Source organism: Dermochelys coriacea, chromosome 11 (genome assembly GCF_009764565.3).
Source record: "Dermochelys coriacea isolate rDerCor1 chromosome 11, rDerCor1.pri.v4, whole genome shotgun sequence".
Classification (NCBI taxonomy): domain Eukaryota; kingdom Metazoa; phylum Chordata; order Testudines; family Dermochelyidae; genus Dermochelys; species Dermochelys coriacea.
In genome coordinates, this window is record NC_050078.2 from 1,028,322 (window position 1) to 1,053,317 (window position 24,996).

The 24,996-nt window shown below is 60.9% G+C and overlaps 1 protein-coding gene across 1 annotated transcript in view; it reads left to right on the top strand.

Moving 5' to 3' along the window:
- The first annotated feature begins 7,614 nt into the window (after positions 1–7,614).
- PTPRN (protein tyrosine phosphatase receptor type N) overlaps positions 7,615–24,996 on the top strand; it is a 58,429-nt gene continuing 41,047 nt past the window's right edge. The window contains exons 1-6 of the mRNA XM_038421745.2: positions 7,615–7,770; positions 19,071–19,121; positions 19,591–19,704; positions 19,898–20,003; positions 21,319–21,562; positions 21,926–22,265. Coding sequence (XP_038277673.1) covers positions 7,686–7,770; positions 19,071–19,121; positions 19,591–19,704; positions 19,898–20,003; positions 21,319–21,562; positions 21,926–22,265 — 940 coding nt within the window. The 5' untranslated portion in view covers positions 7,615–7,685. The remainder of the gene's footprint in view (positions 7,771–19,070; positions 19,122–19,590; positions 19,705–19,897; positions 20,004–21,318; positions 21,563–21,925; positions 22,266–24,996) is intronic.

Below are 24,996 nucleotides of genomic sequence, written 5' to 3' on the forward strand. Positions count from 1 at the left end.
CACAGAGTGAAAAGAAAAGGAGTACTTGTGGCACCTTAGAGACTAACAAATTCACAGAGTGTGGCTCTGGGCGGGGCAGAGGAGCAGGAGTGATGTCACGAGCTTCTGTGGGGGCTGCGAACTTCCCCCCAGGAGTGCCCGGTGGGATAACTGGTATCCAGACACCCTGAGCTGCTGGCCTTTCCGCCCTGCCTAGGGTGGGAAGTGGGCGTCCCCCCACCCTGGCCTGTTGCAGAGGAGGGGACCCCCGCACGTGTGTTTTGCCCCACACAACCAGACCCTGGCTGGTTCAGCAGCACCTGGTCCCACCTGGGCGGGAGCAGGTATTAGTGTGGACCCTCCCCCCCAGGAAGGGGCAGGAGGGGAAAAGAAGAGCCCCCTCCCTCCAAGCCCCCAGAGGGAGAGGAACTGGGGGAATCAGACTGAACCCCCTGTGCAGAGCAGGGACCCCCCCTTTCCCCCAACCCCCTTTGGGGCAGCAGAGGGAGATCAGCCTGGCCTGGCTGCTGCGGACCTGACAGCTGCTCTCTGGGCTGGTTTCACCCAGGGGTCCTGGCAATTTGGGGAGCGGGGGGGCAGCCGTTCTGGATTGTGGCAGCTCCTGGAGCATTTGAGCTTTCACAGAAACCAAACCTCGTTCTGAACCTGCAGACCGTTGGAGTGGTTGGACCACAGCTGCCAGGGCAGAGCCTTCTCCCGCCCCCAGCCAGTCCCAGGGGCACAAGGGTCTCACCCCTGAGCTGGCCGGCAGCAGGGAGGCGCAGTGGGGAATGGGACATGACCGGCACTCGCTGATCCACTGGCTGGAGCCCTAGCACGGGGCCGTGGCTTCCCCTCTGGCTTCAACAGCCCTGAGGGGCTGTGCAGGGCCCCCTGCCTCCCTCTGGGAACGCCAGCCTGTCCCCTCCCCATAGCCCAGCCGTGACACAAACCCAACCCCGCAAACCAGGGGCGTAACCATGCAGACACAGGACTGGCTGGACCCGAAGCGAGACATTCAGGCAGGAAAGAAGTTTTACGGGTGAGAGGAATTTACTTGGAACTGCTCCCCGGGGGCACAGTGGGTTCTCCATCCCTGACCTTAACATCCAGACAGGCTGTGTCTCTAAAACAGCTGCTCTAGGGGTGATTGTAGGGCAGGTCGCTGTGTGTGCTGTGCAGGGCTCAGACTACATCCACAGTGATCCCTTCCAGCCTTGCAATCCATGTCTCTGTCTCTCTAACTCTGGAACCTAATGACGATAGGTGAAAGGAGAGAATTGTTAGCTGCTGCTCCTGGTGGCAGAAACCTCCAGCTCCAGTAGGGCTGCAGGGGGACAAGACTGTGACTCTAAAGGGGCAGGTCCCAAAATGTTCAGTCTCTAATACAGGAGAGGGGGCAGTTGGGGAGAAGGGAGCGAGGGTGCCTCCCCTGGGGGGGAATCGGAAGGGCCCTGGGTCGTTTTGGGGGTCTCAGACAGGCAGGGTTGCATGTCCGGAGGGGCAGATCTTGCTGAGCTGAGCTGGGAGGGGAACGTTTGTTTTGAACTGCCCTGGGAGCCGGTCCTGCTGCAGCGCCAGCATTGGGGTCTGCTCGCCCTGGGCTTGTGGCTTGGCCCCCCAGGGTCAGAGCAGAAGGGGCACCCTTGTCCATGTCTCCCTGGCCCCAGGGGAGTGGTTTAGCAGAGTACCACTGGGCATGGGGCCCCTCGGGGACAGAGCAGGTGAGGGCCCTGCTCTGGCAGTGCCTCATGGCTGAGCTGGCGGGACAGGGGCGAGCCACAGCTTTTGTGTGCATTTTGCTCCCAGAATGACCATCCCCCTCCCACGTGGAGGGGAGCCCCTGGTTTAGAGCCCCCTTGGGCCGCAAGCTGGGTCGATGTCCCAGCAGCCAGGGCTTGGAAAGGGCTGTCTCTCGTTAAGGGCCGAACGTTTCCCCTCTAGAGAGGCAGCCTCGTCCCCTTGGGGCCCAGAGGTTTCTGCTCTATGATCGGGCAGGGATGGGGTGAGCTGCAGCTAGTTCAGGCTCTCCTGGCTTCGCTCAGCCCCAGCTCCTGGTTCCAGCTGCTGGGAGCAGCCCTAGGGCAGTGAGCTCTGGGCCCTGGCCTGCAGGCTGTGGGGCAAGGAGAAGAGGCCAGGAGGGGGGCTGCCTGCTCCTTGATCCTTCTGGCCTCTTGGCACCAGGTTTCATCCCTGGAGCATGGCTTGCTGTGAAGCCTCATCAGCTGGCTGCTTCGCTTGCCCTGACCTGCCCCAGCCCAGCGCTGCACTCGCGAAGGAGCCGGGGGCTGTAGGTCAGTGCTACGGTACCGGCCCCCGGGCTCCACAGGGATCTGGACATGGCCGCCATGCTCTGATGAAATTGGCAGCCACCTGCGGACGGGGCTGTGCGGACGCTCTGCCGCGTAACAGCCAGCAGCAGCTGCGGGGAGACGCTGGTCTCCTTGGTCCAACCTCTGGGCGCCAGCAGTCCCTTGTGTCCTAAAACAGGAGCGTCCGACTCCTTGCTTTGGACAAACCCCTGGCCAGCGAGCTCAGTGGGGCAGGGCCTGGCTGTTCTGTGAGTGGCTCTGGCAACGGGTATCGACCTCGTCCTTCAGGCATAAACCCAGCGGTGGCGGACGGCGTGGCCTGCCTCGAGTGCCGTTCGCCACCCACAGTCTGGAGCAACTCACCACTCGGGGGGCCAGGCTCTTGGGGGTGCAGATTGGCAGTGTCTCGCCCTGTGCCCCCAGGTGCAGGGGCTGCATTGACCACTGCCAGGGGCATTTGCCAGCCAACAGCCCCCATGTTATCTGCTGAGCTGTGGAGCGACCCCCAGCCCAGCCCAGCCCAGCTCAGCTGCTTGCGGGGTGCCAGATCAGTGCAGGCCGGAGCAGGCAGCACACGGGAGCTGAAAGACATTTCTGGCTTTAACTGCTCCTTTCACCCTGCAGAGTGGGGTGGGCAGCAAGGATGGGAGGGAGCAGCTGTAGGCCGAGACTCTCCCTCCTGTCTAACAAAATTCCTTGGTCATGTTAGACAAAAGCCGCTTTCGGCGATTCCTCCCCTTGCAGGGCACTGGCTCGGCCCGGATGGGCCACCCCTGAATGGCTCTGCCAGCTGCAGGTTCTAAACCTGCCTCCAGCCACGCGCCAGTATTCGTACAACATGACCAGCCTGGCTTCTCCGCCCCTGCCCCTGCCTGTGCCCCTTCCTGAGCTAGGCCATCGCCCATGGCCAGGCCACGGTCCGGCTCTGGAGGGAGGAGCCGTTGGCTAATGCTTGTAACGGGCCAATTAGTTCAGTAGAGCGGCCGCTCAGCTCCAGGGAAGCTGAGAAGCTCCTGTTTCCAGCTCTAAACTCCTCACACTGATTCCGCTCGCCTCGAAAAGGGCGGGACCTCCTTGGGGGCAGGGTCGGGTGAGGGGTCTGGCTTTGGGGCCCTTTGAGCTAGGGGTGTCTGAGCTAAATTCCCCTAGCAGCGCCATGTTCCCAAATCAATTCGTTCTGCTTTGTGCACCCACTGGAGCTCCAGCTGCGGCTCAGATCAGTCCCCAGCCAGTCTCAGTCGCTCGGCATTTCTCCCAGCCGCCCCTCTGGGGGCGCAATAAAGGCAGAGCCTGGCTCCTAGACCAGCCCGGCTTGGAGACTGGCACGTACTTGTGCACCAAGCTGAGGCGAGAGGGTTTCAGGCAGGCTGTTGGCACAGGAACTGGGTGGGTCAAAGACACACTGTGGTTATGGAACTTGAGCTGCCCCAATATGCTGCGAGTTCAAACCCTCCCTGGGGCAGATATTGGCAAATGATCTGTAGACAGCTGCAAGTGCTCCCGGTCCCTGTCCTCCTGCAGTGGGCAAGCCCTTGCCCAAGGGGTGTGGTGCTGGCCTGCACTGGGCGTGGGACCTGCTAGGATCTGTATGAAGATCCAGGCATGAGGTGGTCTATGGTTTAATAGGGATGAGGCTCTATTTATATCACTGCCTGTGAGCCCTCATCATGCAGCGGAACCCCCGTCCGCCGTACAGACGGAGAGCAAAGGGGCAGGTCCTGCTCCAACAAGCTGACGATCTGAGGAAGAGACAAGAGATGGGGTGGTCAGCTAGGGAGTGCCAGGAAACGAGCCCTGTCGGGGCAGCTTGGCAGGCTGTGGGCTCAGCACACTGTGGCCTAGCGAGGTTGCTTCTGTTGGGCTCTTGGCAAAGGAGCGCTTTGAGGAAGGTGGACGATGAGGTAGCTTTGGGGGTGTTTATGGGGCGCACCTCTGTGACCCAGGGACTGCTTGGAGCCAACTGGCAGGGGGCATGAGGGGTGCACAGGGGTTTGCAGGTGTCCTCTGGGTCTGATGGCTCTAGAACAGAGTGCCGACGGGTGGCATGAGGGCTCTCCCAAGAGCCAGTAAAGCTCTGGTCACCACAGTCAGTGTGACAGGTAGGTACAGCTAGTCACAAAGCGATGTATCTACACTGAAAGCCGTGTTCTTAAGGTGTGTGAATTCAGACAGGTCACCAGCAGGTGACAGACGGGTTCTGGTCGGGCAGGGGTAGGAGACACTCCTTTCCCTGGCTGGTCCTTGTGCACTGTGTGTCTCACAATGTCAGTCTATCTACATAGGGAACCACCAGCTAATCAAAATTGCAAAGTTGGCAAGAGACCACAAAACCAAGTTGTTGACATAAACTCTGACCGTATAGATCATTGTTGCAATCAAGGTCCTATAGTTGCACCAAATCTTGTACAAAGAAGGTCCAGTAAGGTGTCTATGGATAGGTTATGATTCGCTGGTTATGATGATGCTGTCTGTATGTGTGTACCATTTTGTAGTTGAAGTTATGAATATTGACTCTGCACTTGTATCTCAATGTGTTTGATTCTAAGTAGCATCAGTGAAGCATTTGGTCAGCTTCTTGAGAAGGGCTATTCTCAGTAAGTGCCCAATCAAGAAACACTTAACTGACAATGGACTTTGGAAGACGCCAATCCACATCTGAGCCTTCCTGGGAACGTTCAAACTAACATGTAAACAATGGCATCCTGGCCTGCAAACTGAGTCATGCATGGACATGTGACTCGCCCACGTGACTGCAAGCTCCATCTTGCTGCTGTGATCTTCCACAGTAAGAACAAAGGGGTCCTTTGACAGGGCAGAGGATATAAAAGGCCCTGGAAACCCCTCCATCTTGTCTTCCTCCAGAGGTCAGAAGCAGGATTGAACCTTGCTACAAACTGAAGCTCTAAACAAAGGACTGAAGGACCCATCCCAGCTGGGGATGTTCTCCAGAGACCTGATTTGAACCTGCAGTTTATTCCACCACTGCTACAAGCCTGAACCAAGAACTTGGCCATTACTGTATGTAATTGATTCCTTTAGCCAATTCTAGCTCTCATCTGTATTTCTTTCTTTGTATGAATAAACCTTTAGATTTTTAGATTCTAAAGGATTGGCAACAGCATGATTTGTGGGTAAAATCTGACTTGTATATTGACCTGGGTCTGGGGCTTGGTCCTTTGGGATCGAGAGAACCTTTGTTCTTTTCCTGGGGTATTGGTTTTCATAACCATCTGTACGCATAACGAGAGGCACTGGTGGTGATACTGGGAAACTGGAGTGTCTAAGGGAATTGCTTGTATGACTTATGGTTAGCCAGTGGGATGAGACTGAAGTCCTCTCTGTTCGGCTGGTTCGGTGTGCAAAGGACCCCCAGCCTTGGGCTGTGACTGCCCTGCTCTAAGCAATTTGTCCTGAATTGATACTCTCAGTTGTGTCCTGGCAGAGGCAGCATCCTTCAAAGGGGTAGGAGACACTCCTCTCCCTGGTGGGTCCTTGTGCACTGTGTGTCTCACAATGTCAGTCTATCCTCACAGGGAACCACCAGCTAATCAAGATTGCAAAGTTGGCAAGAGACCACAAAACTGCCAGTAAGAAACACACAACAGGAGGGTGGCCTGTTTACGACAGGTCAGCGAATCAGGGTGGTGTCTCAGAGGGATGCAAGGAGACACTTCGAGTCCCTGCAGTGAGGAGCCAAGCTGAGAGCATGGCAGTTCGTGGATGAGGGATCCTAGCTGTTGTGATGAGCCTCGCTGCTGAGCAGTACTACAGGATGTGACGGTAGCAGTCGAGATTCTGGGGTGCGTGGGTAGCCAGGGTGTGTGTGTCAAACAGAGCAGTAATCCCGAGGCATCCCTGGCACGCCAGGGGCATCCAGTGGACCAGGAGCTGAGTACTCTGGGGGCTGCTTGCACGGCTTGAGGGTTGGTGTGTGCCTATGGCTAACCTGCAGAGGGACAGCAGGGCCGGTGAGGCCTGGAGGGCTGGCCTGGTGGGGTTGGGGGCTGACCCCTGGCAGGAACAGCCCGGGAGGGAATGGGAGAAGATGAGGGGCGATAGTGTTCTGACGGGCCAGACAAGTAGCTGATGTTTGATGCAATGGAGAGGAGCGAGCTGGGGAGGGGGCAACGAGAGGGGTGACATGGTGAACGCGGTGGGCCAGGAGAATGCCCGGCGCTGGGTGGGGCGAGGGAACGTGGGATCAGGCCGGAGAGATGCACGATGCAGGCACGGAGATGCTTTTGCGTTAGCGGGGGCTTGGCAATGCCGACTGCGGCATTAGGCTCCGAACCTGCTCAGGGGGAGGTGCCGACGCCAGCTGCACTGAGTGCGAGGAGCCGTCGCTGCTAATGGGTTCTTGGACGCTGTCGGCCGGCTCAGCAGGATTAGAGGGTCAGTGGGAAAATTTGAACGCCGATTTCAGTGGATACGCGCACACCCACGAAAATGCATTGCCAGCGAGCGTCCCTGGCAGGCCCAGCTGGGCCCCAGGGGAGAAACTCTGCTGGAGAATGGACCCCAGTGTGAGCGGAGGCTGGGCCCCTTGGACAGAGCCACGGGCTGCCCACTGCGGGCGTGGGAGTGAGCTGCCACTTGTAACATCCAATAATTATAGTCTGACTCCCGCATTGCCTGTCCTGCCCTGTTGCCCTGCCCCATATCCTGTCCTGCCCCATTGTCAGCTTTGCCCCGTCGTGCCCATTGTTCAACTTGCCCCATTCTCCTGCCTGCCCCATTGTCATCCCTGCCTCGATGCCCTGCCCTTCCCCATTGCCCGCCCTGCCCCACTGGCTGCCCCGCCCCATGGTTTCCTGCACCCCTCAGACAGTAAATCTAACACGGGAGCAGGCAGGCTGGGGAAGCCCCAAGGTCCCACTCCTGGGAGTCCAGACCACAACCCTCCCATTGGCCCACCTGGTGTGAGGGCGTGTCCCAGGGCTGGGCTGTGATTGGTCTGTTACGCAGGGGGCGGGTCTCTTGTGCCCTCCACCTGGGTTGTGGTTGGTGTCATCGGCAGTGGGCGTGGCTCCTCAGAGAAGGGCGTGTCCTATGACCAAGTGTGATTGGTGCACCCCCGGGGGTTAACCCCGCTTGCGAGTTGCGGTTAGTCCCTGTTTCGAAGGGCGGGTCTCTGGCTAGCACCGTGATTGGTATATCCCGAAAGGGGCGGGGCTATTCGCAAGGGGCGTGTCCCTGCACAATTATCTTGAGCCAGAGAGGCGTGTCCGAGACACGGGTTGCGATTGGCTCCCCGCTTGGGGGCGTGTCCGAGTGGCAGGGGGCGTGTCCGGGTGCTGGGCTGTGATTGGCCCCTCGGGCGGGGGCGGGGGCGGGGCCGGCCGGCGGGAGGCGCTGGGCTGCGGGCCCGGCATGGTGCGGCGCTGAGCGGCCACGATGGGGCGGCGGCTGCTGCGGGCGCTTCTCTGCCTCCTGCTCGTGGCCGGCCGCCTGCTGCGGGCCGGGGGCGCCGGGCCCCACGGTGAGGGTCGGGCTGGGCACCGGGGAGCCCGACTGGCAGGGGTGGGCCGGGGAGAGCTGAGCTGAGCTGGGGGGACTGGCCTGGCCGGGATCCCGGGTGAGACCTGGGCTGGAGGATCCGGGCTACCGGGGCAGCGTTGGCTGGGAAGCCGGGAGCGGGGAGGCGGGGGGCTGTGTGAGGGTCGGGTGTGGTTGCTCTCTGGGCACCCAGCATCTTCTCTCGGCCAGACCCCCATTCACGGGGTGCTGCTGCTGCTCAGACCCCAACTATAGAGGCTGGGGGGGGGAAGAGAGGTCGCCTCCCCCCCCGCAATTCCCCCCCCGTGCACTGGGCCCCCAGCAGTGCATGGATTGGGGGGGATAGGCTGTCACTATGCACCTGCCCTGCACACCTGGGCTGCGACGCTCCATTGTGGCTTTTCGGGGGGGTCACTGTGTGCATGTGGTGGGGGAGAAAGTGGGATCCCCTCTGTGGTGTGTTGGGAGTCCCAGGGCTGCACCCCACAGGCTCCCTGCACTGCTGTTAGCTTCCTCTCAGGGAGCAGGGTCAGTTCAGTGGTGATTTCCCTCCCAGGCCCCTGGGCTCTGCATCGTGGCTCATTCCACGCTCTGGTTTCCATCCCAGGCTGGGCAGAGCCCTGGGAAGTCTGGCTGCCCTAGCAGGAGTGACCCCATGGGCTGCACCTGGAAACCCAAATCCTGCTCCCCCGAGGGCTGGGAGCATGAGCAGCGCTGACAGGGATGGGGATTGGGGGGCCAGATCCAGCCTGAGTCTTTGCAAACAACCCCCCAAGAAATGCAGCTAGGAGCACAAGCAAAGCCCAGACTCTGGGGGTGGGATGAACCTGCCCCCCCATCCCAGGTATCTAGCTGGACCCCCCTGCTCCTGGCAGGATGATGATGTCACCCCTTTGCGTGGCTGCCTGTCACAAGGCACGTCATGGAGCTCACAGGCCCAGCCCCGTGGCCCCCCTTAGCTCATCGCTCGCCCTGCTCCTTAGGATGCTCTGATCTCCTCTCTCAGGCATTATTCCTCTGCTCAGCTGCAGACGTCGCTCGGCCCCTGCCTGCCAGCGCTGGGGAAATGCCTCCCCTTCTTTGCTGACGCCATCTCAGCTGCTTCCTTTTCCAGCCAGGCTGCTGACCCCCTGCCTGTCGGTTTCCAGCGCGCCTCTCCTGTCCAGGGCCCCGTCGCCCCGCCCAAGGCTTCTTCCTCTTTGTGACATCAGCTGCGGGGTCCAGCTGGGCGCCTGTACACAGAGATACGCAGGCTGGTACCTTCCCGTGCCGGGCGAGGTCCCTGGAGCCCAAGGGGTTTCATGGCAGGTGCCGGTGACACCGCTCTCAGGGGATATGCCAGACGCCCCCTCCCCAAGCAGCCTCTCATTTCCACCCCCCCAACCTGGGGCTCTTGTGCCCCCATGGTGAGAGCTGGGCTAGGGGGTGTCAGGCCTGCCGATATTTGGGTTCCCCCGCAGTAGTGGGGCTGAGCTGGGCTTCCTGTGTTTCCCATGCCCGCTGCTCAAAGGACCCGATCCAGAGTCCCCTTCACGATGCTAGGGATAGAGCTGGAGATGCTCTGTGCATCTCTGTCTGCCCGCAGGGCTGGGGTGTCCCCACCAGGCCCCTGTCTGGGCTGGGTCTCGCGTGGGGGCTCTCCTTGTGCCCCAGCGGGGTTTGTTCCTGCACCGCCCAGCTCTGCTCCTTCCCATAACGCGTTGGCCAGTAGGTGCCAGGGGGCTCCCCCAGGCCTGCCGCTCTCCCCTGAGGGCTGCCTGCTGCCCAGGGAGCGCCTGTGAAATGGGGTAGGAGCCAGTGCCCTGAGTGCATCTAGAGCTGTGCTGGGAGCTCAGGCAGGTAGCATGTCTGGGACCCCGGGACTCAGCGCCTCTGTGTGGAGCCACCTGCAGCCCTGCTGGGCTCTGGCTGCTGCTGATGGCGGGGTGCCTCAGTCCTGAGCCAGGGGGAGGCTGTTGGAGGGGAGCAGAGAACAATGGAGATCCTGCTAGAGAGGAGGTGGCAGGGATGGGGTGCAGAGGAGCTGGAGAGGAGTGCCGGCTGGAGCTCGGATCTAGAGCTCTTTGCAGCCAGGGCAGCTCTGAGCTGGATGCAGTGGGTTTGCTGGAGGCACAGGCGTTGCTCACGGCAGTCCCTCGGCGCAGGGGTGCAGCTGGAGGCCAGGCTGTGCGGGGACCCGTGCTGGGCTTGGGAAGGCTCCAGCCTCTGGTGAGGGCAGAGAGAGTCCGGTGGAGGCTGGGGCCCTGGTGGCGAAATATTCCATGTCCTGTTGTCCCTGACACCCCCCACCTACCCTGCTCTCTGGGGGCAGAGCTGGGCAGTGAGAGGAGTGATGGTGCTTCCTGACTTAAGGGCATATTCGGCACATGCCCCTGGGCAAAGGGAGGTCTCTGCCCAGCACCCCAGGGTTCCTTAGAGCCCTTGGGAAGGGGGAGGTGAGGCTTTGGGGCATTGGAGGGGGGGTGTAGAGGGAGGGAGTGCTTGGGCAGGCCCAGGGTGCAGGGTGCCAGCTCCAAAGCTGCCCCGCACTTTATCTTCCTCCTCCAGGACCTTGAAGCCTCTAAAATCCAAATATTGTGGACATGAAGGCACAGCAGGCTCCAGCCGGCCTGAGCGAGGCCGGGGGCTTGGCGTATCCAGGCTGTGTAACTGTGGTGCCCACCCCATGCCTGGCTCTGCCCCTGCAGCGTCTTCTGGGGCCATTCCTCCTCCCCTCAGGACAGGGAGAGACCAAGCCGTGTTGGCTCCCCTGGGAACGATCATGGGCCCCTCAGAGCCTGGCACAGAAGGTGCTGTGGGCCCCACGATTGATGTGGGGCTGGCAGCTGAAATTGCTCTCATGTCCTGTAGTCAGTTCTGCTCCCCTGGTGATGCCCTGGAGTGTGAATGAGGGGCTGGGGAGCCCAGAGGATGCAGTGGCCTCTCTAGACTGGGGGCACCTCGTCTCTGAGCAGGACATCCGGGACCTTATGGTGGTCGGGGAGGTGCTGTGCTAGTGACACCAAAGGGCAGTGGGGCTCCGTTACTCCAGGCTGAGCCCTTGCACGGAGGAGGTGAGCAGGCTGTGGATGTAGGCCTGTGGCCTTCAGCCCGACCCCCTCCCAAAGCCCCAGCTGGGCTGGTGGCTGTCCCGGGCTGGCCATGTGAGAGAGGTGGGCATATGGACAGGTTCAAGGACTCGGCTCTGCCATCGATCGCCTGTGGGAGCTGCCCTCAGGCCCTGTGCGCTGGGACAAGCCAGCTTGGGGGTGGGGGGCAGGGCTGCAAGCTCCTCCCCGGCTAGCTGTGAGGTGACTAGAAACGGGGCATCTTCTGGGTCATGCCAGCCTCTCCCTGTCCAAGATGCGGCCTGGCACCCTTGCTCTGTCTTTGGGCTGCCACAGGCCCCGGGGAGGCTGGAGCCAGCGTCCCTGGGGCAGGACAGGCCTGAGTGCAGCTCCCAGAGCCCCGAGTTGCTCCCCTGGCAGAGATGCTGCAGTGGGGGGCGGTGAATCCCCGTCCTGGGGTGGAGGCAGGTGGCTGTGCGGAGCCCGGGCTGCCCTGTAGCCCCCTCCTGCGCTGGGCTGCCATCGGCGGGTTCTCCTGCCTCGGGAGGCCGCTGACTCACTGCGGAGGATGTCACGGCTGATGCTGCCGTGCGTCTGCCTGTGACTCACCAGGCCCCGGGCACCTGGGCTGCTGCACGGCCCTGTCTCTGCTCAGCTCTGCCCTGCCTGCTCGCGAGGGTCCCAGGTCCGATCTGATCCCAAATGGGGCTCGCTCCCTCCGGGGAACCTGCCCCCCTCCCGAGCCATCTGCTGCCCTGCGCCTCGCTCACATGGGGCAGCCATCTCCTCTTCCACCGGGAGCTCAGCGCCACCGCGTCTGTACGGCTAGGCTGCCCCAGCTCCGCAGCAGCTGGGTGCCCACCTGGCACAGGACCCTTCGGAGGGAGCTGTCCCCTGGGCAGGGAGGGGGTGTGCCTGCGGGGTGGGAGGGGGTGACTGACTACGGGGGTGCACCTGCGTTCTGGTGGGGTTGTGCTTCTCCTGGGGGTTTCTGCGGGGGCCGAGGGCAGTGCCCTGGTGGGGGCTGGGGCAGGGTCTGTGTTTTGCTCTGGCTTGGAGCACTTAGGTCACTCGATAGTTCGCTGGGCTGGCTCCGGGGGGCTGTGTTGGGAGGCGGGGGCTGGGATCAGCGTGTGTCTGGGCTGTTTGGGTTGAGGGGGACATAAGGGGAGATCCCTGCAGTACCCCAGGTCTGCAGCTGTCTCAGTGTCCTATGGATCCCCCTTGGTTCTCCCTCCCTGCGGTGGCGGCGGTAGGAGGGGTGGGCAGGGCTCCCCTGTCTGTCTGGGGATTCCCCTGCTCCTGGTGTGGCTTCCCCTCCCCCCTCGGTTAGAGGCAGCTGTGCAGCCCAGGGACCGGGAAGGGCCCATCTCCCTGGTGGGTCAGCGCAGGCTGTCCCCGTGGCCACCTCCCGATGCCCTGCTGGCAGCTGCCAGCCCTCACCAGTCTTCTTCGCAGCCTGTGCCCCCCTTGTGCCCCATCTCTCTGGGGCCAGGGGTGCAGAGAGCTGGGCCCTGGCCTGGCACAGGCAGAGCTGTGGTGAGCTGGGGGCTGTGTCAGCAATGTGCCAGGAGCCCAAGGGCCACCCCAGTGGAGCGGATTGTAGCCCCAAACCCCCCCAACCTGGAGAGCGTTGTGGCCTGCAGATTGGCCAGGCTGGAGCATTGCATTCTGGGATCTGGGAGTGGGGCACTCCTGTGCTGGAGAGGAGGTGACGCTGCGAGGTGCTTGGTCAGCTCCATTTGGGGCCCCCCTTGAACGTTCCTGGTTCAGGAGGCATGAGCGGGCAGCTGGGTCGTGCCCTGGGCCAGCCCCCCACGAGAGCTCAGGTGAGTAGCCGGCCCCTTCCTGTGCAGCCAGCTAGCGGCCCACCCTGTGTGCCTTGCCAGCTCTGGAGCAGGATGTGTCCCGGAACGGCCAGTCCCGGGAGAGCAGGGACTCGGCGCAGGATTTAGGGGCCTGCGATCCTGGGCTGTATGGGGAGGGGAGCAGAAGCAGGAGCAGGGAGGGGATATACCCTGGGGAGACCTGCCCCCGTCGGCTGTAGGTGGTGGTTGGAGGCTGTGGAAAGGTGCCCCCCGAGGAACGGGAGGCTGGCGGAAGCGCCGGCCGGCAGCAGAGTGAGGCTCAGTGTGTCGTGAATGTTGAGGGGTGACGTGGCCGTGGTGGCTCAGCCTGGGCGGGGAGAGGCGAGCGGGTGCCAGGGGCAGGACACTGAAGCTGGGCAGACTCCAGTGTTCCCAGGGCGGGTCCTGTGGTCTGTTGTGATTCTCCTGCCCTGGTGCGTTCACACCGCTGTCCCGCTGCTCGTTGGCGGCCTGGTTTCCTCCACCCCGCCGGGGAGGGAGTGCCACAGTTCAGGATAAGGTTTGTTTACTGGGGCTGTGGTAACGCGTTGGGGCCCTGTGGTGCTGGGTGCTGCACGTCACTGAATGGAAGGGGGGGTCCTGCCCCACAGGTGTCGTGGCTGGGCCCATTGTGGGGTTGTGGTTTGTTTCACATGTGGCTGGGCGGGGGGGGGGGGAGTTGGGCAGTTCAGCACCATGGCCAGCTCCCAGCAGGCGGCGGGGGCGGGGGGGGGGAGAGTTGTGGTTCCTTTGCCATTAGACAGGCTTCCTGTGCGGTGCTTTGGGATCCTGTGGCTGGGAAGCACCCCCTGCCCCCCACCCCCCCAAGCCCCGTCGGTTCCTGCCCCTGACTTGGGGCCCTGCATGTGCTGCGGGGTGGGGGCCGTGGCTTCTCCTGGGCTGGGTCCAGGCTGCAGGGATGGGCTGTGCCTTGCGCTGATGCCCCAGCCAGCCCCGGGGCAGACGGGCCCTGCTGGGACACTCCGCAGCCGGCGCGCCAGGCCAGTGGTGTGTGTCCTTTTGGAGAGGGATGAGCTGCCCGGGAGGGGGGTCAGCCCAGACAGGAGCCCCTGGGCGATTGATCCAGGGCAGGGTCACTCGCGCCAGCCCTTTCCAGGGGGCTCGCTTGCTCCCCGGCACTGAAGCTGCTGCCCCTTCCCTAGGGGAATGTTTCCCCAGCCGGCTCTGGCTCCTGGCCAGGGGCAGTGGGCCCCCAGCCCTTCCCCTGGAGGGATTCCTGGCCGGATCCCTCTCCCTGGGAGCTGCAGTTTGAATTTCCCCTTGCTCCATGGTGTCCAGTGCCCCTGGCTTTGTCTGTCCCTCCCGCCCCTGCCCTGTTTAACCCCTTGGAGGGCAGGCTCTGTCTGTGAGGAGGGGGCCCTTCTGCTGCGTGTGGCAGCAGTGCCGGGTTCAGTCGGGCTCCCAGGCGAGAGCCCGTGCGTGGGGCAGCTCAGGGCGGGGGGCTGGGTGTCCCGGGCAGAGCAGCCCCAGCCTGGCACCCGTGGCCAGTGGCAGAGGGGCACTTTGCTCCAGGCCGGCCAGCCCCCTCCCGCCAGCTGCTTTCTCGTTCCTGCCTTCTTGGCCCTTCTCTGCCTGAGTCATCGGCTGCTGCTGGGCTGAGGGAAGCGGGGGGGGGGGGAATCTGCCCATCAGGCCCATGTTGTGCCCCCCCCAGCTCCTGACGCTGCTGTTGTGAGGGGCAGAAGGGAGTGGGCTGGGCTGGGCTGGCAGCTTCCGCGGCGGGTGGCAGCTGGTGCGTTGTCTCTGCCCATCCCTGCATCAGGCAGGCCCCCTCTCCTCATGCTGGGCCAGCAGGCTACCGAGTGACGTGTGTGGGCCAGGCCGTGGGAGCAGCCCTGCAGCGACCCGAGCCTGGCTCCCTTCCGAGGTCCAAGCCCCCTGTGTCCCCACGTCTCTCCCCAGCCCCCGGCCTGCTCTGGCTTCCCCATCCCTGTCCTGTCCCCTCTTCCCACACGCCTTTCCCTGCAGCTCCACGTGCTTCCCCCTTTCCAACCCCGGCCTTCCCTCCGCCAGCACCTCCCCATGCCGCCCCTCCTTTGGCTGCTTGGGGCAAGCCCTGTCCAGCCTGCCTGGCGGTTCCTTGAACACACTCGGGAAGGTCTCGTCTTGGCTGTCCCCTGCCCTACGGGGAGATCTGGGGGTTGAGCCCCCCAGGGCCAGCCACCGGCCTGATGTCCCCAGTCCTGTGGGGGACAGTTATCACACCCTTCGTTTCTCTCTCACCCTCTGCCCTGTACTGACCTCCCCAGCTTGGGGGGAGGGGATGGGGGGCAGCTCTCAAGCTGGGTTGGGCTGAACCCTGGAGAATGGGCTGCAGGGACCATCCTGCCTCAGGGCCTCGGACAGAGCAAGACACAAGCTTGCCCAGCTGAGGGCTGGGGCCCCCCTTGTTGGGCACTGGCACCAATCACAGGGTCAGAGTTCTGCCCCCAGGTTTGGGACTGTCTCTTGGAGGATCAGACCCAGACCCCTGAGGGGTCTCTTCCTCCAAGGTCAGCCACATGCCCTCCTGCAACTGAACCTCTGGGGCTCCAGCCCCCCAGCTTCCCACGGTGGGCTCCAGACAGTGAGTCCGACGAGACCGACCCTGGGCAGAGACCTGTCCCCGTGCAGGGATCAGTGCACCTCGCCCAGCGTCTGCAGGGCCATGCAGCCCATGCAGGCAGAAGTCAGGTTTGTTACTCAGCTGGCTGCAGCACGGGGAGGCCTGAGCTCAGGCCGGAGAAAGGGAGGTTAAAGCACCAGCCACCCAGGTCAGCCAGAGCCCAGCCACGCTGTCTGTCTGTCTGTTCCCAGGTGAAAGCCCCCAAGTCCCCCCTCCCCCGGCCTTGTTCTCCAGCTGGGGGATTGTGCTCCACTTCCCTGCAGAGCGGGGGGAGTGCGCGTGTGCGCACGCACAAGTGTGTTGTGGGTGTCTGTGTCCTGTGACTGGCTTTGCCGTTGTCTTCCCAGGGTTGGGCTGGGCCAGTCCTTGTTAATGCCCCATCCCGGCTCAGGCAAACCTTCTGCCCCGCGACTGTACCAGTGCAGCATATCGGGGCCACGTGCCCCTTTGGGACTGAACGGGGCAGGGTCGCTCTGAGCAGTGACCTGGGGCAGTTTGAACCCACCAGTGTTCAGTGGTGCCGCGGCATCTTTCCCCTGCCCTCAGTCACTGTCCCATCCGGCACTTCCAGGCCTCTCCCAGCTCCGTTGCTGATCACTGAACCTTACGTGGCTCAGAGCAGGGTCATGTCCTCCCTCTGGTTGGGTCTGGCCGACGGCACCAGCAGGGCACGGGGGGGTTCCTGCGGTCCCCCAGCCCTTTTGCCACCACAAAACCTTTGGCTTTGGAACCAGGCTGGGGTCCTGCGACTGCCCTCCCCCTGGTCTGCCAGGGTGTGAGGGGGGCAGCGACCCCCCCCCCCACCTCCATGGGCGAGCCGTCCTGGCTGCAATGCACAGTGTCCTTGCCCCTAGGCTGGGGTAGGCAGTGACCCCAGGAGCATTTGGTCTTGCTCCAGGGGCTGAGGAGGCCGGGATGCAGGGTGTTCTCTCACATCAGCAGGCCCCCAAACATCAGGGCTATGCCTATGCGAGGAGCACATCTCCTCTCTTGGGGTTAACCTGCTGCCCTCACCCCCAGGACAGAGCCCCCTCCTAATGGGCCAGGGTTCGGGGTCTCTTGGGGAGACCCTGCTGTGGCCACGCTCTGACCAGGCATCTCTGGTACAAGCAGCAGTCTTGCAGCTGCTTTACCCTTCACTGCTGTTCCCCCCCTGACCTGCATGACCCCTCGCCGGGGTCAGCTGCTCCCCCACCTTTGAGTTTCCCTGAATCCTGCTTCTGGGGTGCCTGCGCTGGGTCCCTTTCCCTGGACCCAGGCATAGGCCAGTCCCCTTGGGTCTCTTTCTATCCCCAGACCTACTGTCCCCAGACTCCTCTGCCAGCCGACCTGCCCTGCCAGAGCCTTGGGCTTCCTGGCCACATGCTCAGCTCGTGGGGACGGATCTCAGAGCTGCTCCAGCCCGGTTGGGTTACACTGATCCTCCAGCACGGTGACCCCGCACCCTGACCCCTGGCGCAGAGAGATTCTCCCAGCAGGGTCGGGGCTCACATCCTCTCACACCTCAAAACCCTCTCCCATATGCCTCAGGGGTCCTCTCCAACCTAAGCATGGAGCCTTTGTAAACAGCTCCTAGTCCCCATCTCCACCCGTCCGTCTGGCCATGCTCCTCATGGCTCCGGGGCCAAGTTGGGGGTGAGATAGTGGAGCCCGTCCGCAGAGTCAGCCTGGTTCAGATCACAAGCCAGTGAAGCAAGTATCAATATCTCCCCTCTTAAACTGGGGCAGCAGTTTGGTATCTAGGCTGCCTGTGGAACTGGTATCCTGGGGCCTTTCCTCACTCACCCCTCGGTGGGACCTCTTGCCCCTCGGCTTCTCCAGCTCCAGTTCTGGCTTTTGCTGGTTCTCTTGGTTCTTCCACCATTCTTCTGCATGCTTTTGCTCCCTCTCGCGGTCAGCTCGCTCCCTCTCGCGGTCAGCTCGCTCCCTCTCGCGGTCAGCTCGCTCCTTTGCTCTCTGCTCCAACACCTATCGCTTCAGATCTATCAGTGGGGAGACTGATCCTGAGGACACCCGGCTGCTGCGTCTGTCGCTCTCAGATCCTCTTGGAACCCGCCTGGCTCTGGAACCTGCTTGTGGACTGATTGTCCTCCTCCAGCCCTGCAATCAGCTGTGCCTTGTTGAGCTTACCCATGCATAACCATCTCCCTGCACAGGTTTACGATGCCCTTCTTAGGGAGGTGGTTATAGGACATTTCCTTTGACTACCCTTGTTTTACTTCTGCGAGTCGCTTATTGCAAAATACTGCTAGTGCACTCAGCATCCCACTACTGCCACCAACAGTCATGGATCCACAGGATCAGTGCTATGCCCCCAGCTTCGGAACAGTCTCTTGGAGCAACCCCTTCCATGCGCCATACCCCCTGGGGGTCTCATTCTTCCTTCAGAGTAAGCCTTGTGGCCTCACAGGCTCCTGAGACTGAACCTCCGGGGGTCCAGCCCTCCTGCTTCATGCTGCAAGCTGTGTTCAGCGAGTCCCATTGAGATATCGCTGTCCGCTCTGCAGAGGTTACCGCGTCTCAGCCAGTGGTTGCCGTGGCGCTCGGGCAGCCTACGTCAAGCCAGTCGGGTTTATTAGTTAGCCGGGACATGACACAGGCCATCTTTGGGCGGTGCTTTAATCTTCAGTTCTCTGTGCTCCCCTGAGTCCACTCTGGTCAGCCCAGAGCCCAGCCCAGCTGCAGTGACTCCCTCGGTCCAAGCTGTGTCTGCGTCTCCATCTTGCCTCCCTGGTCAGAACCCAGGTGAGAGCCCCTGCCTGCTTCCAGCAGCCAGCCTTTTGTCCTGGGGGATTGCGCCCAGCCTCTCGGCTGAGAGGTGGGGAAATCCCCCGCCCCCCCATGCTGTTTGCTAGGGGTGAATGCCCTGGTCACTGCCTTTGCTGTTATCCTCTGGGATTCTCCATTGACCTGGGCCAGTCCCTTGTGATGACTGAGGCTAAATTAGTCAGAGATATTTTTAGTAAAGATCAGGGACAGGTCATGGGCAATAAACACACATTCAGGGAAGCCCGTGATCTGCCCCTGACTTTCACTAAAACTAGCCCTGTCAAAATAGGGAGGGAGGAGGGTCCAGCACCCACTGCTGCTGGGGCTCCAGGGTCCCCCTGCTGCTGCGGTGAGTGGGAGCTCCAGGGTCCCCTGCGCAGTGGCTGGGAGCTCTGGGGTCCCTCCACCACCCGTGGGTCTCCCCACTGCCTGGGGTGGCGAGGCACTCCAGGGTCCCCCCAGCAGGGCTGGGTCTGGAAGCTGCAGGGGGCCAGCTGGGAGCTCCTGGGTCCCCCTGCTGCCCAGTGGCTACCAACTGCAGGCAGGGCCCCCCCCTCCAGCTGACAGCTCTAGCCCCGGGCAGAAGGTGTCACAGAGGTTGCTGGAAGTCATGGATTCCATGACCTCCGTGACATAATCATAGCCTTAGTGATGACCCATCCTGGCTCTGAAGGCTGGGGGCACCCACCTGTCTCTTAGCTTACCCTGAGGGCAAACAGTCCCTCTCCGCCCTCACTGGAAAACAATGCAGCATATAGGAGAAACTGAGGCACACATAAGATCATAAACATTTCCCACTTTGTCACAGGTATCTAGTGCAGCAGCGGGGGGGTGGAGGGGACAGCATGCCGTGTGCCTGCGCAGTGCATGTTGGGGGTGGAGTCCATGTGGGTTGTGGGGGGGGATCCTGCCCCTGGAGGGCCCCCCACTCCCTCCCTACATGCTGGCTGTTTGTCCATTTGGGGGACGCTAACTGTCCCCGTGTCTGTCCCAGGCTGCCTATTCGACAGGAGACTCTGCTCCCAGCAGGAGGTCTGTGTGCAGGGTAAGTGACCTGGGGCCTTGGGAGGGAGGGGCCGGCCCCATATCAGTTCGGTGTGGGGAAGGGGGGCAGTGCCCTCTGGCTCGGCGGGGTGAGGCCGAGTCCTGCCACGACCCGGGGCCTTGCTGTGGTGATGCCCCAGCAGTGAAAGACGACCCCAGGGGGGAACTGCTGAGGCTGGAGCACCTGGTGCAGGGGGGGCCGAGGGGGCAGGTGGAAGACAGGTTGGGGGGGTAAAACTGCCCCCAGCTCCCCTCCTCCACCAGTGACTTTGGGCTGCCCTGGCACCTGCTGATCTCTGGGGCTGGTGCTGGCTGCAGTGTCCCCCCACCCCACCTTGGGTGGCCGGTGGCTGCTCCGTAGCAAGGTGAATGAGGGGGGAACCAGGGGCCAGGCCCACAGGAGCTGAGCTCACTGCCCCTGGGCCCAGCGCTGAGCCCCCAGGCTGGCACCGTCTCTGCTCTGCTCCTAGATGGCTTGTTTGGGCAGTGCCAGGAGAGCGTGGCCCGCGACAGGCCCTACTTCCAGGTCACCTCGCCCGTGCTTCAGCGCCTGCAGGACGTGCTGCACCGCCTCATGGCCCAAGGTGAGCCCCGGCGGGACGGGGGCTGGGAGCAGGTTGGGACCCGGGCAGGGGCAGGTCATCCTGGGAGGTCGGCGCCCTGCCGGGATGGCCCGTTTCCTCTCGCCATGGCAAGGGCGCCTAGCATCTCCGTGGGAACTGGCTCCCGCCCCTTCGTATCTGGGCTCTGATTGGCTGCCTCTCTCCCCGTGGACAGGGTTGTCGTGGCGGGATGACCTCACACAGTACGTGATCGCCCAGGAGGTGGAGCGGATCCCCAGGCTGCATCCGCCCCCCGCACGGGAGCCCGCAGCCAAGGAGAGGTAGGGCCGGGCTGGGCTGCCGGGCCGTCCCCGCCCTGACCAGGGGCACCCCAGAGCCTGTGCCCCCTCCTCCCAGCAGCTCCCACCCCAGACATGGCCCTGCCAGGGTGACACGAAGGGCACAGCTGAGTGTCGTGTGCCCACTCTGGCTGGGGCTCCCCCCCATTGGTGGGCATTGCTTGCTGCAGCTGAGTGAGCTGCTGGCACCCGCTGGGCAAGCAGCAGCCAGACCCACACCCTGGGGAGAGCTAGGCACAGCAGGGGATCTGTGATGGGAGCATCTGGCTTACCCCAGCTGGCCCCCGCAGGGCGCAGGTCCTGGGTCTTCCCCAACCCCTGCTGCCCAGGGCCACCCCCAGCATTCAAAAAGAGAGCCCCTCTCCTGCATCCCACAGCAGCTTCCTGTGTGACCCCAGGAGCTGGCAGGTCAGGCACAGGAGCCCTGAGGGTGCTCAGGGTGGACCCTGCTGTGACGGATTGATTCGCCCCCCCTGAGTGATGTACCGGGGTCCCACTGAGCCCGCCTGTTCCACCAGCCTGGGCTCCCTCACCCTATCCTGCTGAGCCAGGCCCTCAAGCCCCCTCCAGCAACACGCAGGCAGGGACATGCCCAGCTGCAGAAAGGCCAGACGCCTTTTCCAGCCCGGGCTCAGCTCTTCTCCTCCCCTCAATCCTTGTTTTAGATGTTCTCGGCAGTCACCCTGGATGGGGATTCAGTGAAGAACTGACCCTGATTAACTCCTCAGCCTTAAATAGGATTTACATTTGGCGGGAATCCTTTGTTTCCCAGTTTGATCCCCACCCCCTACTAGTGGAAAAATACCAGCAGCCCAAGATGGAGTCCAGTACCAGACGACATCGCATGACCCTGCCCTGTCAAAGCAGCTTCTCAGGAAGGTGGGAGATTAGCACCTTCAAAGTCCTGTTGTTCTCCCTGATGGCCCATCCAGGCTGATGGTATGCTGTCTGGTGGCATTCCCCCGATGTAAACCCACTTGTAATTGTTACATAGTCAATATTCAGATAACTTCAGATTCAGAAATGATAGAGGCAAACCCATTGGATAATCACATTCAGTAAATCGCAGCCTTTCCAATGAGATCTCACATGAGCCATCTTGCAGAAAACATATCTTTGTTATGCCATATTCACATCATAACAATCTCTCTACGAAGAATATGGGGCCTAGGGTCATGCCTGCAGCCTGCGTTTCCAGCGGCCCCAGGCCCCTGCTCTCCTGCTTCTCGGGGGTGGTGGAGAAGAAGGGGGAGCCCAACCCCCACATGTCTCACTCCAGGGCTATTGTGTCTGTAAGGTTCTCACCACTGCGTGCCGCTCCCCGGATGGCCCTGTTCCCGTCAGAGCCCAGCCAGCCAGGCAGTGCCCTGCAGATGGCTCCGCGCCTGCTGCCTGCCAACGCCGAGAAGTCCCCGCACCTGGAACCGCAGCCCCCGCTGTCCCCCACCCTGCTGCAGCGATACCTGGATCTCCTGCTGCTGGGCCCCCCACCTGAGCTGGGCTATGAGGAAGGCCTGCTGCACCCCTATTCGTACCACAAGGTGAGTGGGGGGCAGGCCACCTTCCTCCGGTCCTGACACAGGGCCCAGGAGGCCTTGGGTGGGTGGGGCAGAGCGGGACAGACAGACACAGATCAGACAGACACCCTAGGCAGGCCCAGCCTCCTGTGTTCCTGATGGACGCAGGATTCTGTGTCACCAGCTTGTCTAAACGCTGTGCAATGCGACTGTTAGCCAGCGGCCACACCCGCCCTAGAGGTGGCTGCATCTCCACACTGGGCGAGGGGTCCCTCTTCTCTAGGGTTTTGGGGAGGATGTTGTTAGCACAGTAGCCCACGGTAGATTGCTCTCCAGGGTGGCTGTTCCTAACACTGAGGGCACGATGGTTCTGTGCTTTGGTTACAGTTTGGCTACCAGGATGGTGCGCAGCAGCTGAGCCCTATCCAGGGTAATTCGGCCAGGCAGAGCCCTGGGCTCCCTGCTCTCCTTGGAAGGGCCCCTGCCCCAGCCTCCCAAGCCCTCTTTGGCGCCAGCCCCATCCCTTCCTATGGGGGGCAGCCAGGGCTGGATGGAGGGCATCTCTTCCAGGACGTGGACATGCTCTACCTGCCAAGAGAGAAGGTGAGCCGGTTGGCCCCTGCCAGCACGAGGGCCCAGCATAGCCAGGGGCTCCCCCCGGACTACGCCGAGCCCGATGAAGAGAACAGACAGCAGCAGCCAGCCCTGGGTCCCCAGGTGCAGTCAGGTAATCCCTGCCTTCCAGCCAGTCGCCCACAGACTCCTAGGACACCTGGACCGGCCCAGCCAGGAGTTTGTCCAGCCTGCTCTGACGACAGAGATTCCCCAGCCCCCCTTGGGAGCCTGCTCCAGAGTGTGACTCCCCTGAGCATTTGAAAGTTTTTCCCAGTTGCTAACCTCCGTCCCCCTGGCTGCAGGTTAAGCCCATTGCTACTTGTTCTCTGTGTCCAGTGAAGGCAGGACTATTGATCTCCGGCCTTTTCGTAACAGCCCTTAGCATATTGGAAGCCTGTTCTCAGGCTCCCCTCAGTTGCCTTTTCTCCAGACTAAACATGCCGTCGTTTTTTAACCTTTCCTCAGAGGGCGGGTTTTCTAAACCTTTGATCAGGTTTGTTGCTCTCCTCTGGACTCGCTCCAATTTATCCGCATCTTTCTTAAAGTGCGGTGCCCAGAACGGGACACAGGACTCCAGCTGAGGCATCGCCAGTGCTGAGCAGAGCAGGACAGCGACCTCTCATGTCTTCCATACGACACTCCTGTTAATACTCAGATGAGACTCGCCAGTGTCACAGCTGTATCACACTGCTGATTCATCTTCAATCTGTGATCCCGTGTAACCCCCAGCTCCTGTCCAGCAGTGCTACCACTGAGCCAGTTAGTCCCCAGTTTGTGCTGAGTTTTCCTTCCTACATGTGGTACTTTGCACTTGTCTCTATTGAATTCGTCTTGTTGATTTCAGACCAGTTCTCCAGTTGTCAAGGTCACTTTGGATTCTAATCCTGCCTCCAAAGTGCTTGTGACCTCTCCCAGCTTGATGTCATCTGCACATTTTACAAGTATCCTCTCCACTCCATTATCCACGTCATGAGTGAAAATATTGAATAATGCCAGACCCAGGACTGACCCCTGCAGAACCCCACCTGATACACACTCCCAGTTTGACAATGAACCCTGGATAACTACTCTTAGGGTACGGCCTTGCAGCCAGTTGTGCACCCACCGGATAGTAATTTCATCTAGACCACATTGGCCTAGTTTGTTTAGGAGAATGTCACGTGGAACTGTGCCAAAAGCCCTACTGACATCCAGATATATCACGTCCCCTGCTTCCCCCAGCCACTGGGCCGGTGACCCTGTCAAAGGAGGAAGTTAGGTTGGTTTGGCATGATTTGTTCTTGGCAAAGCCATGCTGGCTATTCCTTCTAAACCGGTTAGCCTCAAGATGCTCACAAACTGATTAATATTTTGTTCCAGTATCTTTCCAGGTATCAAATTCCCTGGGTCCTCCTTGTTCCCCATTTTACAAACGGGCTATGTCTGCCCTTCTCCAGTCCTCTGAGCCCTCACCCGTCCTCCAGGAGTTCCTGAAGATAATTGCTAAGGGTTCAGAGATTGCTTCAGCTAGTCCCTTAAGTAGTCTGGGATGAAAGCCTTCAGGCCCTGCCAACCTGACTACATGTAACTTCTCTAAATAGACTTTAACCAGTTTGTCCCCTATTTCGGCTTGTTCCTTCCCCCTTGTTAATGATAAATGTGTTTGAGTGTCTGGTCATAGAATATCAGGGTTGGAAGGGACCTCAGGAGGTCATCTAGTCCAACCCCCTGCTCAAAGCGGGACCAACACCAACTAAATCATCCTAGCCAGGGCTTTGTCAAGACTCACCTTAAAAACTCCTAAGGAAGGAGATTCCACCACCTCCCTAGGTAACCCATTCCAGTGTTTCACCACCCTCCTAGTGAAAAAGTTTTTCCAAATATCCAATCTAAACCTCCCCCACTGAAACTTGAGACCATTACTCCTTGTTCTGTCATCTGCTACCACTGAGATCAGTCTAGATCCATCCTCTTTGGAACCCCCTTTCAGGTAGTTGAAAGCAGCTATCAAATCCCCCCTCACTCTTCTCTTCTGCAGACTAAACAATCCCAGTTCCTTCAGCCTCTCCTCATAAGTCATGTGTTCCAGTCCCCTAATCATTTTTGTTGCCCTCCACTGGCATCTTTCCAATTTTTCCACGTCCTTCTTGTAGTGTGGGGCACAAAACTGGACACAGTACTCCAGATGAGGCCTCACCAATGTTGAATAGAGGGGAATAGAAGGCACGTCCCTCAATCTGCTGGCAATGACCCTATTTATACAGCCCAAAATGCCATTGGCCTTCTTGGCAACAACAGCACACTGTTGACTCGTATCCAGCTTCTCATCCACTGTAACCCCAAGGTCCTTTTCTGCAGAACAGCTGCCTAGCCGCTCGGTCCCTAGTCTGTAGCAGTGCATGGGATTCTTCCTTCCTAAGTGCAGGACTCTGCACTTGTCCTTGTTGAACCTCATCAGATTTCTTTTGGCCCAATCCTCTAATTTGTCTAGGTCTCTCTGTATCCTATCCCTACCCCGCAGCGTATCTACCTCTTCTCCCAGTTTAGTGTCATCCGCAAACTTGCTGAGGGTGCAATCCACACCATCCTCCAGATCATTAATGAAGATATTGAACAAAACCGGCCCGAGGACCAACCCTTGGGGCACTCCACTTGATACTGGCTGCCAGCTAGACATGGAGCCATTGATCACTACCCGTTGAGCCCGACAATCTAGTCAACTTTCTGTCCACCTTATAGTCCATTCATCCAGCCCATACTTCTTTAACTTGCTGGCAAGAATATTGTGGGAGACCATGTCAAAAGCTTTGCTAAAGTCAAGGAACAACACGTCCACTGCTTTCCCCTCATCCACAGAGCCAGTT